We start from the raw sequence: 13722 nt of genomic DNA on the forward strand, positions 1-13722 counted from the left end.
CAGCGGAGGCTGGTGGCTCCTATTTCAGTAGGGAGGTGAATACGTTCTGGGTTTCTGTTGGAACCAATCAGAACTCTAAAGGAGCTATCCAAGGTACTTACCCCATGTTGGGGATAGGGCTCAGCACTTTGGATAGCTCCTTTAGAGTTCTGACTGAAACCTAGAGCGGATATACTGCCCCACTGAAATAGGAGGCACTAGCCTCCACTGATATAAATGTAACAAATAAGTAAATGCTACTTCATGTGACACATGATGAATTCATAAATTTACTGCCACACAGTGTGGCAATGGCCCTCACCTATGATGTCTTTAAAAGGGGACTAGACAAATTCATGGAGGAGAAGGCTATTCATGGTTACTAGTCCTGATGGCTCTGTGCTGCCTCCAGCATCAGAGGCAGTATGCCTGTGTACACCAGTTGCTTGTCAGGAATGAACCTGAGTGCGTGGAGATAGTCAGCAGCTCAGAGTCAGAATGGGAACAGCCAGAACTGGGGGAGGCTCCCTCCCTAGTGAGCTCAGATATGGCCAGGCCTTCTTCTCAAGACCTGGGCACACAGGTGGCTCGACCTGAAAGCTCCCCCTGCCCTCCATGAGAACCCAGGTCTTGGGGAGGAGGGGAGTGAGGGGCGTGACTTGAGGGGTGCTAGGGTCCGTCGCAGAGCGAAGCGGGAAAAGTTAGAGGTGGAGCTCAGACACCCCTCCAGGTTGGCTATGCATGATAGCCTATGCAGGAGGGAGCCACAGGACGGGAGGGTCATCCCTCCTAAGCTAGTCTGGCCAGGAAGTTCTTGTTTCAAATTGCCAGCAACTTCTCTGACTTTCACTTCGGCTCCTCTGCTGGTATCAGTAATTGTGTGGAGTAGCTGTTTCCTTTGTAGCCTGAGAGTTTCCTAGAATTTGCATCTGTAAAGAACCTGGTTGTTAACTAATAAAGTAGTGAGCCTGAAGCCTGGTATCTTGGAGTGTGTTGATTGCGAAGGGAGAGGAGGAAGGAATGCGACGTTGCTGGGGAACATGGGTGGGAGGGTGCTGTTGCCTGCAAATGCTGTTTGTGCACTTTTCAGAGGCATCTGGATGGCCACAGATGCCGAAACCAGATGAACTTTTATTCTGATTTAGTTGAGTTACATTTAGTATTTGACATTATTTGATCATTGGATTAGTATTAGTATTTGACATTTGACATTTGCCGGTTTAGGAGAACTCATACTTGACACCTGTCAAAATAAAAATAACAAAGCACTCCATTTGAGGTACTACGTTACATTCCAAAAGTCAATGGCGAAATGAAAAACTAGGTAATTTAATTTTGTGCCAGCTTGCCAGGCTATTTTGGGTACTGCATTCTACACAATGGTCAGCAGATGGCAGTCCAAAACTACTGTATAGGTATGTCCATCACCTCATTTAATTCCACTTCCTGCATCTGGGCACTTGCCTTTTAGTGCAATCCTGTGTGTGTCTACTCAGAAGTAAGTCCCACTGAGTTCAATGGGATTTTCTCACAGGATTGCACCCTTAATGCATCATGCTGGAAGGCAACTGGCAGGGTGCTGGGCGGAAGGAAAGATGCAGCAGCAATAACATTTTAAAGAACTATCAAAATGACACCCCTACCCCATGCCAGGGGTGGGAATTGTGGATGAAAATAACAGAACCATGATATGGTGCCAGTTAGAGACCTGCCTTTTTACCCAGGGCTGCCCTGATTATGCTGCCATTTGTTGATTGTTAGTTCACTGATTTTAAATGTTTTAATTGACGATGTGCATTTTCTAAACTTGTAAATGTTTTTAACTGAATTGTTTTGTATTTTCTATATATGAAGGGCCTACTTCATATATAATAGAGAATAATGATTTCTGGAGTTTTGAAGGACTACTTCTGAGCATGTACAGAGTGCAAGCTAGGGGCATGTCTTCACATAGCTGCCTTATACAGTGGCACCCACATTTTTTAAGTCATGCTTTTAGCTGCAGTGTCAAAATCTGAAGCCATCATATTTTTTTACATTCTTATCCATGCCTTTTTTTTCCTATAAGGAGCTCAAAGCAGCATATATGGTCCCCCTCCTCCCACCATTTTATCCTCACAACAACCCTGTAAGGTAGGTTAGTATGAGAAGTAGTGACTGATTCAAGATCATCCAGTGAGCTTCATGGCCAAGTGGAGATTTGAGCCTGAGTCAGCCAAGTCCTAGTCTGACACTCTAACCACTATACCACACTGCTCTTATGTGACTCTTGACAGTCCTGCTCAGTCAAAAATGCCCCTTTGGATGCAGTCGCTACAGAGTGCTAAAATCTGATGTGCATGCACAGTTCTGTATATGTCTTCAGCATCCATGTGGCTGCTTCAGCCTGTGGCAGGACAGGTAAAAGCTGGTACAGGACCAAAGGATTGCAGCTACTGCAGTGCATGCATGGGACTTCAGCCCTGAAAGCAGTCTGTGCATGCTCTGGTGTAGCCTTTTTAATCATCAGTTTTGAAGTATGTGCCCTGGGTTTGAAAATGCGTTCTTGGAGTTCTACTCCTGGAAGCTTTTCAACTGCAACAGAATTTTGTCTAAAAATGAGTCATTCCGCAGGTTGGGTGTGGGGCAGGTAGGATCAGGATGGCAGGGGTAGAGAGAGGGAGTCTAACCCCCCCATCCCCCCACATGATGATCACTCACATCCCCCCCTCCGCCCACGCTAATTTGCCTTGAGCACTTGTGTTAACTCTCCCTGTGAAATCTATGGCACAACTGTGGTGGAATGTGTCACTTGGGAACCTACTTAGCGTTCTTCGACAGAAAGCCAAAGGGCCAAATGAGGCATGATTTTAAGGGTGCAATCTCATGCATGTTTCGAGGGGGGGGGGAAGTCCTGCTACTCCTACATGGATGGTTGGGGAATGCTGGGAGTTGTAGGATGTTTTTCTGTCCAAATATGTGAGGGATTGCACCCTAAATCTGTGCACATTTGTCCCTTTTGTTCATTTTTACTCTAGAGCAGGTGAACAGGTGTGATCTGGACCCTTAAAAGCCCCCCCCCCCCGCTAGTGTCTTGATTGAAATCGAGCTCCCAGTGCTTTTATTCTAGAGTCAAAAGGGAAGAACAACAAAAAAGACGTAGCTGCTAGACACAGATGTAAAGTCATTTTTGTTTTGGCCCACAGCGAGGCGTGTGCTTTTCTTTCCTTCCACCCACGCGATGCACATTTCCAGCAAATGCAAGTTTCATGCTCGCTTCAGAAAATCCTCTTTAGGGTGTGAAAAATGCGCCCTAATAAGGCCTCCATCCTACACCCTGGGAGGTGAGGGCCCCTTCAACATAGAGGGATTTTCCTCTGAGGAGACATACACAGGAGTGTGGCTGCCTTTGCCCCCCCACCCCCGAATACCGACAAGCCCTGGCTGCGGACCAGCAAGAGAGAAACCAACACAGACCCACAGGTAGCCAAAAAGTTCTGGCGGGGGTGTGTGCCCCCCCCAAAGTAGGGGGCAGTTCATCCGGTTTGCAGGCCTTTTAAAGACAAAATTGTAAACTGTGTTTTAAAATTATTTCTTTGTAAAACAATTATGGGGGATAGAGAAAATTGATGGGGTGTGTGGCAGTCCCCCTAGGCCCCCCCCCCCCCCGGCTACAGGTCTGAAGCAATACACATGACCTCGGGCAGCAAAACGAAACTGGAGACGTGTGAGCCCCCTTTTTTGCTTTGGTTGCGCGAAAGAGAGGGAGGGAGGGAGAGGCGCGCCCCTTCTAATCCCTCGGGGCTCCGCCGGCAGCTCCTCCTCGGGGCTCCCCGTCGAGACAAGGCGTTTCCTGGGTTGGACAGGCTAGAGAGGCAGCGCGCGGGGAACTCGCCTTCTGCCTCCAGGCCCCGGACAAGGCGAGGAGGCGCAAGAGCGCTCCGGAGGCCCGACGGGCGGACGCCAGCCAGCCCCTCTCCCTCCGCCACTCCCGCCCCGTCCGGAGCAGCGGCAGCAGCAGCCTGGCGCTGGCCGGCCTGCGCGCAGCCCAGCGGCTCGGCGCCCGAGCGACGGCGGCTCCGGGGCGCGGGCGTGGCGATGCCCTTCTGGAAGCGCACGGTGGAGCCCCGCCGGCTGCTGCCCTCGGCGGCCGTCGCGCCCCGCCTGGCGGCGCTGCCGCTGGCCCAGCTCCACGACGTGTGCGGCCTGGCGGCGCTGGCGCTGCTCCGGCAGCTGGCCGACCTGTGCGGCCACTCGGCGGCGCTGCTCGCCGACCTCGAGGGCCGCCTGCTGGAGCTCGCCCGCCGCGCCCACCGCCTGCGAGGACGCCTCCGTCGCGTGCGCGGGCGGCTCCGCCCCGGAGCGGCTCCGGAGCCAGGTAAGCGGGGCGCGGCGGCGGCCGCCGTCGAGGGCAGCGGGGCGCTGGGCTCGTGGGAACCCGCCGAGCTGCCGGAACGCGCTGTTCGCCCGAGGGCGAGGACGCGGGGGCGGGGGGGCTGCCGCCCCGCGCGGCTCGAGACCTCATTGCAAGCCCGGACGGACGGACGGGGGGAGGGGGGCTTCCAGTGGGAGCGGGTGGCTCCAGTTTCCGTGGGGCTGTGATTCCATTTTGGGTTTTGGTCAGAACCAGCCAGAACTCTTAAGGGAGCTATCCAAGGTGCTGAACCCGTTTTGGAGATGGGACTCAGCACCTTGGATAGCTCCCGTAGAGTTCTGGCTTGTTCTGGCTGAAACCCAGAATGGGTGCACAGCCCCACCAAAGTCGGAGCCCCCAGCCCCCAGTGGGGGCTTCATTTCTGGCTTTCAGGAACCGCAGGGGTTAATCTGTCAGTTAGGTGTCAGGATACACGCTTTTCTGGAACCTACTGCCTCTATCAGTCGTCTAATGGTCAATTCTGATGTGCAGGAGTTCTTTATTTATTTAATTACTTTTCTATCCTGCCCAGTAGCCCAGAGGCCCAAAATGCAGGCAGCTGTGTCAATCCATCTCAATACACCACTTCTAGCAGTTCTCATCTCTGCCAGGAGCAGGTCTGTTGTCAAGCTCATAGCTCTTCATAGCCCGTGCAAAAGCAAGCAACTCACAGAATGCCTGGCATTACAACACGGGGCAATATATTGTTGCTGGGAAAATTTATTCTCCCCCCCCCCCCCCGCACACTAAACTACTGTTAAGATTGCATCTAAGCTCAGAGGGAACAAGGAATGATGGGCAGGGGGGCAGCGGATGATGTCAGCAACCCAGCTGATTAAAAAAAATGCTGGTGCTGCATCCCTCAGAGCCCACTATGCTACTGGTCTCTAGCCTGGGTGCTTTAGAGCAGCCTTCCCCAACCTGGTGCCCTCCATATGTTTTGGACTCTGTCAGTGCCAGCCAGCATGCCTAATGGTCAGGATTCTGGGCACTGTAGTCCAAAATATCTGGAGGGCCTCTAGCAATGAAGAAGAAGAAAAGACCCTTTGTCCATGCTCAGAGGCATTTTTTTAAAATTAAAAAGTGGCTTCTCCATTTCCAGGGGCTTCAACAAAACAGTCCTCTCCTTGCCCCCCAGCTGTGGAAATGTAGAGTTTTCCATTACTCCACATCTCCATGCCTGGGCTGAGAAGAACTGCTCCTGCTGTATATCTAGCCTAGAAAAGAGGAGATATGATAGCATGAAGGGCTGTCATGCAGAAGAAGGTAAAGACTTGTTCTCTGCTGCCCCAGAGGGCAGGTCGGATCTAATGGCGTTAGATTGCAGAATGGTAGATTTTGGCTGAACATTAGGGGGAACAACTTCATTGTAAGAGCAGTGCAACAGTGCAACCCATTGCCTAGAGGGGTGGTGGGCTCTTCCTCACTGGAGGTTTTCAAGCAGAGCCTGGACAGCTATCTGGTGGGAATGCTGTAGCTTCAAGCAGGGGGTGGACTAGATGCCTTTCAAGGAACCTTCCCACTCTAGGTTTCTATCATTTACAGTTTGTCATCGATATCTGCTTTCTCCCAATCAACGGTTGGTTTCTGGCCTGTTTTTCCCCACCCCCCATTGGATTTTCTGCCTAGCAGGCTTTAGAAGAGGGCTGCGGAGTTTGCGTTTTCAGGTTGATTTCTCAGCAAAGGTTTCACTTTCCAAAAGGCCTCTTCTCAAGAGAGCAGGTCCGCTCTGAACTCTGCAGGCCTTTTGGACTGTTTCGGCAGTGCCCAGCGAGCTCTCCTGCCATGGCCATTTGCTCGGCCATCTGCTCCATCTGTTTGCCTCCTGTATGTGAAGCCTGGGCCAAAAGTACGTTGGAGTGACTGGTGGATTTATGCTGCAGAGCAGGCTGAGAACAGTCAAAGCTGAAGGAACATGTCTGGGACAATTGCCTGTTCTGTGATTCAGGGCATGTCCACAGGCATGGGGCTTTCTGTGGCCAAACCGAACCTATGTTTGATTTCTCCAAATTAAGGGCGCAATCCTATGCATGTTTAGACATGCCTTTTATAGATGCTGTTTCTTCTGGGTGAGACCTTAAGCATAAGTGCTGGACATTTATTTCTTCATTTGAAATATTTCTCTCCCTGCTTTTAGGACAGCGTCCGCACAAGGCAGTTTACAAAGAGAAATTAAAACCGATACAATAAAAAACACACACACAGCAAGACAATCCAAAACAGCTTCAGCTAACACAAACAAGCCAGCATAAAATTAATTGGGAAGAAACAAAATGAAAAGGCCTTCAGTGTCTTTTTAAAAATATCCAAGGAAGGGTGTGGCAAAGATCTTGAGGAAGGGAGTTCCAGTAGTGTGGAGCCACATCCAAACGGGGTCTGCTGCTGGTGCCAGGGCTGCCATCGAGGGTAGGCATGGTGAGGCACCTGCTGAAGGCCACAACCCAGCAGGGCCCCACTGACGAAAGCCCACTGGAGTTGCTCCTTGGTTGTTTGCCTGCCTCTTGCTCTGGCCCAGACAACAGAGGTGGTGAGAAGGAGGAGTTGGAGATGCCACGGCCTCCTTTCTCACTGTCTCTCTGCCTGTCAAGCCAGCAAGTGGGAGCAATGATGAGCTAGAGAAGGAGGAGCAAGGACAGCTGGTGACAATGGTGGTGAGAAGAGAGACTCACTGGTGGAGGGGACCCATGGAGGGCATCTTGCCCATGCGCCCTCAGAAGCCTGCAGCTGGCACTGTCTGGTACCTGCCAACCAAACTGATCTTTCCCAATGACAGGGCAGAGCGCAGGGCCTCTTAAGGCTGATCTTAAGGCCCTGGCAGGTTCATATGGGTGTAAACAGCTCTCTAGTAACATGGTGCCAAACTGTTCAGGGTTTTTAAGTGTAAAGACCAGCACTCCAAAGTGAGCGAGGAACTGCTTAATAGAACGTATCACAAACACAGAACAGTGTTTTCAGAAACATATGAAAATGTTAACTTTCGATAAAATGGTTAATATATGTATTAAAAAGTTGCAACGTGCTCATAAAAAGTAAATCTTTCAAACCAGAATCATCCAAGAAAAATTCAAAAAGAAAGCGAGAGATTGGGAGATCACATACCTGTAAAGAAAAGCAATGCTAAAATTTCCATCTAGGTATTTTTTCGTAGACTCGTATTATTCCAATATCTAACAAACATTTCCCAGTCTATTTTAAAAGATGTCGGAGTGCTCATTTGTCCTTCTCTGTATCTGTAACATCATTCTTATTTTTGGTCATGATCAGCCTTCTTGCACCAATCCTTTGTTAATAAATGATCCACCAAAAATACTAAACAAGGAATTAAATTGGGAGGTGGGGGGCTCTCCCACGCTGGAGGCATTCAAGATGAAGCTGGACAGCCTTCTGTCAGGGATGCTTTGACTTGGATTCCTGCACTGAGCAGGGGGTTGGACTCGATGGCCTTGTAGGCCCCTTCCAGCCCTACTATTCTATGATTCTATGAAATCAGTGTAGTGTTGCGGAAACCACTGGATCCATGTATTCAATTGTTGGCTATTTAATTGGCGCCAAAAGCAAGTGTTGAACAGAGAGTTGGATGGTTTCAGATCCTCCTGTCCTGGACTTTCACTGGCCTTTGGTTGAGTCATTCTTTCTCAGTCTCAGTTCCACATCTGTGAAAGGGAAATAAAAGCGGATACAGGTTTCTACCTGAAAACTATGCCTCTGTTCTATAAACCATGTTCCCTTTTTCTAGTTGCATGGGGGTCTGGCTACTTAAAGATGAGGAAGAAGCATTTTGCACACGCTCAGAGACACTTCGACTACTGTAAGATTTGTTATAACATGTTTATCCACCCTCCGAATTAGCTCAGGACACCATATATAGTTATCCCTTTCCCTTTACCCTCACAACAATCTTGTGCAATAGGTTGGGCTGAGAGAGGGTAACTGGCACAATGTAACCCCGTGAGATTTTTGTTTGTGGGGTGGAATTTGAGCCTGGATTTCCCTGGTCCTAGTTTACTGTTCCAACCACTACGTTACACTAGGAATAAGCAACCTAGTGTCCTCCAGATGTTTTAGACTACAACTCCCATAATTCCTGCCCATTGGCCATACTGGCTGGGTATGATGGGCATTGCAGTCCAAAACATCTGGAAGACACTAGGTTGCCTACATCTGCTATTGAAACCCTGCTGTTACAAACAAGGAAGGGAAATCATTGCTGATGTACGGAGCCTGTGTATGTAAGCAGCCAAGTGTCTCCTATTGTAATTGGATCCTCCTTTCGCTTTTGTAGTATATTGGGATGCAAGAAGCTTGGGATGATTCATGGGCAGGAGTTTCCAGATTCAGGGCGTTAGAGGGGAGAGCGCAAATGAAATCTAAAGCAAGAACACCATTTTGAATTGGATCCAACACACAGGAAGGAGGTTGCTCACTCCTTCGTTCCCACAGGGTGGAGTGCAAATGCTTCCCAGTTTTAGATCCAGCTTTTGTGAACCATCTTGCCAAACTGTGGAGGAGTTCTGAAATCTTAAAACCGCTGGAGGCTGGGAACAAACGGCAGGAAATGGAAGTCAATGAACCCCGTATTCCCCTGAGACTGTGTCTATGTCCCACTGCAAAACTGCCCAGCCGGCCGTGCAGAGACAGGAAGTTGGACTGGAGAGGACTCATCTGTAAAATGGGAATAATGTCAAGCAGCCCAAAACAATACAAACACTGCAGAGCACTTAAGGCATGATTCAACCAAAGCTTAAGCGCTTTTTAGCCCCTTAGCTTGTGGTGGGAGAACAAAGTATATGCTAAAATCTCTCCTGTGTAAATCAGGAGACTCAACAAGTATTTCACTGGATCATGGCCACTTTCTCAGTAGGGAGGGGCTGAGACACAGGGCTGCCTGGAAAATCCAAACTGCTACTGCTGTGTACTCTGTTGTGAGAGAAATGCACTCTGTATATGGTCAGAGACACCAGTTCTTTGTAATTATTTTAGATGGTTTGCGCCTTGGAATTTAAAATAGGTTCTGGGGTTAATCTCTGTTGAGCCCAGGCTCACATTTCTTTCTTTACTTAATTCCTTTTTACCTATTTCAAGAACATACCTCCAATTGGCTGACAACTGAAACAGTAAAACATGGACAAGTCTCTTCTGCTTTTAAGAAAAGAAACATAAGCACAAAACATCTGTAAAACAACATTATAAAACCACCTGTCTAAAAAAAGAAAAGGGGGGGGGAGATTTCTTGGCTTGCATGAGGAACATGAAGCAATATGAGACTCTGCCAGATGTATTCAGAATATGCAAACGTAAGGAGAGCAGTGCTGGATCAGACCAAAGGCCCATCTAATCTAGCGTTCTATTCCCACAGTGGCCAACCAGATGACAATGGGAGCCCACAGCCAGGACATGAGTGCAGTAGCACCCTCCTGGTCACATTCACCAGCAACTGGTGTACATAGGCTCAGTGCCTCTGGTCCTGGAGTTAATACATAGCCATCAGAACTAGTAGCCATTGATAGCCTTCTCCTCCAGGAATTTGTCTAATCACCTTTTAAAGCCATCCAAATTGGGGGCCATCACGACATCTTTTGGTAGTGAATTCTGTAGTTTTAACTTATGTGCTATGTGAAGAAGCCCTTCCTTTTGTCTGTCCTGAATCTCCCACCATTCAGCTTCATGGGATGAGCCTGGGTTCTAGTATTATTTGGGGAGCTTTCCAGAGCTTGGGTACTATCACTGAAGGCGAAGACAGGAATGATGTAGAACATCTATAATTGAATCTCCCAGTTTAAAAACAAGCCAACAAACTACTACTACTACTACTACTACTATTGTTGTTGTTGTTGTTGTTGTTATTTTAAAGCAGTCATGTTGGGGGATTTGATTTCAGTCAGAGCAACAGAACTTCCCCAGTGCTGCTGCTCTGATCAAACAAAATACTTGCAGGAAGGTTGGATCCTGGATCTCCTGTGTCATATCTGTTTATGGCCCGCCTTCCCCAACCTGGTACCCTCCAGAGGTTTTGGATTACAACTCCCATCAGCCCATCAGTCAGGGGAGATGGGAGTTGTAGTTTGAAACCACTGGAGAACACCAGGTCGGGGAGGGCTGGTTTATGCCGCAAGAACACCGTGCTCAAGTGGCAGATAATGTGGGCTGCTCCCCCCTGTAGAGTGGTCCTCACCCGTAAAGCATCATGACTTTTGCGTGGAAAGGAAAGAAACCCTGGCGTGATCGTTACTGATGAGCTGCTGAGTCTTACAAAAAACAAAACAAAAAATCTAGAGTTTGTTTTTGAGTTGGAAACTTTATGCTTGTTCTTCCATGAAAGTCCATTTTGGCATCATGCCCGGTAAAAATAGAAATAGTTTCTTCTTGCTGGAACTGTTGATCTCTGTCTGTTATTCCCATGTCTCGCCCCTCCTCCTTTAACGATATCCTGCTTCCCAGAACCACCACTGCTGCTCCCATCTGGACCCATGCCCCTCTTTTTAAATGGAACAAATCTGAAGTTTAATATCATAAAATAAAAGCACAGTGCCTCTGAGCATGTACAGAGTGCCTTTCCCCCACATGACTGAGCAATGGCAGCTTGGCATACATGCTTAGAATTAAGGGACAGGGCTTCTTTCTAATTGGGATCCCACACAATTTTGAGCCCTGGTATATCTCATTTTAGAAACAGAACAGTCATCCAGCATCCTTGGGCATCCTGAGAACACGGCCTTTTTTTTTTTTTAATGCACACACCACCTTCCAAGTTTATAGCTGAGGGTGTTATTTGTGTACACTCTCAGCTTCACCAAACCCCAAGATCTCATTCCTCCCTCCATGAACTTTTTTTGCTTGCCTCCTATAATTTGGGTTTCTAGATGTTCTCTGTTTTCTTTGTGGGAAGTGGGGCTGAGCGGCAAATAGCCTCTCCAAACGCTGATGTGAGCCACTAGCTCAGAATCCCATAATGGGGCCCAAAAGTTGCTTCATATTTAGAGGAGGGAGAATAGCTTGGCAGGATAGCCCCCTGCTTTGCATGCAGAAAGTGCCGGGGTCAATCCCTTGCACCTCCAGTTGAAATCGTCTCTCGTTGCGGGTGATGGGAAAGACACCGGACAGAGTAGACAATGCTGGTGTAAATTCACAGTCTAACCTGACGAAAGGCAGCTCCTTATAAGGTGGTCTTATTTATTCATTCATTCGATTGATACCCCATGTTTCCATGAAGAAAATGGCACTCGAGGGTAGGGATGGCACAGGTGCCCAATGCTGTCTGGGAATCTGGTGGACCCCCCCCCCCCGCCTGCATCTCTGAGTGCTGCTCGCCAAGCCCCTGTCCCCGCTCACCCCCTGCCTGCGCTCACCCCGGCGGCCTCGTCAAGCTCCGTGGTTGCTAGTTTTTGCAAAACAAAATGGCAATCGCAAAATTGTGCATATTTACATGTGTGCGAAAATGCAGATTTTGCAAATTTGCAAATTTGCATATGCAAAAATGCATATTTCTGCAAACTGCCATGCGAAAAGGCACATTTTTGCAGAAACATACTTTTTGCACATACACAAATATGTGCATTTGCAAAAATGTGCATTTTTGTGCATACACAAATATGCGCATTTTTGCAATCGCCATTTTATTATACCAAAAATGGCGACCACGGCGCTCGACATGGCTGCCGGGATGAGTGCTGGCTGACCGCCGAGCACAGGAGAGGCTCTAGCGTGGTCCAGGGACTGGCGAGCTGGGGCAGGGGCTGGGCAGGGGCCCAGAGAACCTGGATGGGGGTGGGTTCGCACATTCCTACTCAAGGGGTAAAATCCAACATATGCCCTACTTAGAGTAAACCCATTGAAATGAAAGGGACTTCAGTTAGTTGTGGCTAACTTGTCCCATTCATTTCAATGGGTCTACTCTAAGTAGGACTTAGGTTGGATTTTACCCAAGGGGTAAACTCATTTTAGTCTGTCTCAGATTTCTCCAGCATCCGTAGGCATAAGTGGCCACCCTACCCTCAGGCTTGGAGCCAGCCCTGGTCTCCACCCCAACCCTGGCACACAGATAAAATACGAGCAAGGCTGAGTTTGTGCTACTTTGGGGATGCCAAAGAAGAGTGATTCCTTTGAGAAGCTGCAACTACTTTCTTTGCTTGACAGACGTATGGTTCTGCCCTTGACGTTCCATGAGAAAGAGGGCGCCTGGCTTTGAACTGGAGACTTGCAGGGGACAAGGGACCTTGTCAGAAGAATGGCTTGCCCCTCCTGAAGGCTGGAATCATGAAGACATTGTAACAGAAAGGCGCTCTCCCGCTCCTGAAAGGCCTTGGCGAAGGCAGGAGGTTGCAAAGCCAAAAAAGAGCTGACTTGGTGGATTACACTGTCTTTAAAAAAAAAAAATTCTTTCTCCTTGCAAATGTTGAGTCAGAGCAGAACATTTGGTGCTGCCACCCTGGATGACCGCAGCATACCTCGTGTGGATCTTTGTTCTGGAGAACATTTGGCTTGCTTTTCAGCTGGAGAGGGTGCGAGGTGTGTGTGAAGGTGGTTTTAAAAGTAGCAGCCCAGGTTTTCTCAGACAGGGTCACATGGTGTCAGGGTGAATTTGGGAATCTCCCTAGGGGATTTGATTGGAGGCTGCATATTTAAAGAGACAGCAGCATGCACCACAGTAAATCATAGGTTAATTAACCTACCATTTGCTGCTGTTATGTGCAAACTGGGTCAGTACATCTCTTGGAAGGGGTGGGGATTAGGGTTGGGGAGATGCATGCCATGAAGTAACAAAAATCCTGTTCCTGCTCCAAAAAGGGATGTTTCAGAAAGAAAGGATAGGAAAAAGAACACCTTCTCCCTTGCCCACTCTCCAGGCCAGGGGTGGGGAAACTGGCCCTCCAGATGTTGTACTAAAATGCCCATTGGCTATGCTAAAAGGGGCTAATGAGAGTTGGACGCCAACAGCATCTGTTGGAGGGAGTTCCCCACCCACTCCAGATCCCCCTTTCCCCGATTTGTAGTTATAAAATGCTCAAGTTTCCCCCCACCTGCACCACCACTCCAAAAACCTCCACCCCTGCAAGGCTTGAATACAGTGCTACATGGATTTTGTTCAGAGCTGGCTGGAGCCCTGAACAGGATCACTCCTGTTAGGGGATGGGATACATTGATATTATAATGCACATCCCATCTGCAGAAGAAGACTCCCACTGTATCCAAAATAGTGTTTGGCCAAAGAAGAGATACTTCTTCCCCACCCACCCCCTTCCCTCACTGCTGCCAAAATGAACAGCTAACTCTGAACAATTTAACCTCCACTCTTTGCTCCCAGCGTTGGATTTGGAACAGTTTCTGGGAGCAGAGCCTATCCCGGCCTGTTA

The 13722-nt window shown here is 48.7% G+C and overlaps 1 protein-coding gene across 1 annotated transcript in view; it reads left to right on the forward strand.

Moving 5' to 3' along the window:
• Nucleotides 1-4056: 4056 nt before the first annotated feature.
• NHSL2 (NHS like 2) overlaps nt 4057-13722 on the forward strand; it is a 131975-nt gene continuing 122309 nt past the window's right edge. The window contains exon 1 of the mRNA XM_084813946.1: nt 4057-4336. Coding sequence (XP_084670072.1) covers nt 4057-4336 — 280 coding nt within the window. The remainder of the gene's footprint in view (nt 4337-13722) is intronic.

The sequence above is a fragment of the Heloderma suspectum genome, chromosome 9 (genome assembly GCF_057233095.1).
Source record: "Heloderma suspectum isolate Gila_16-S chromosome 9, 16-S_ref, whole genome shotgun sequence".
NCBI classification, from domain to species: Eukaryota; Metazoa; Chordata; class Lepidosauria; order Squamata; family Helodermatidae; genus Heloderma; species Heloderma suspectum.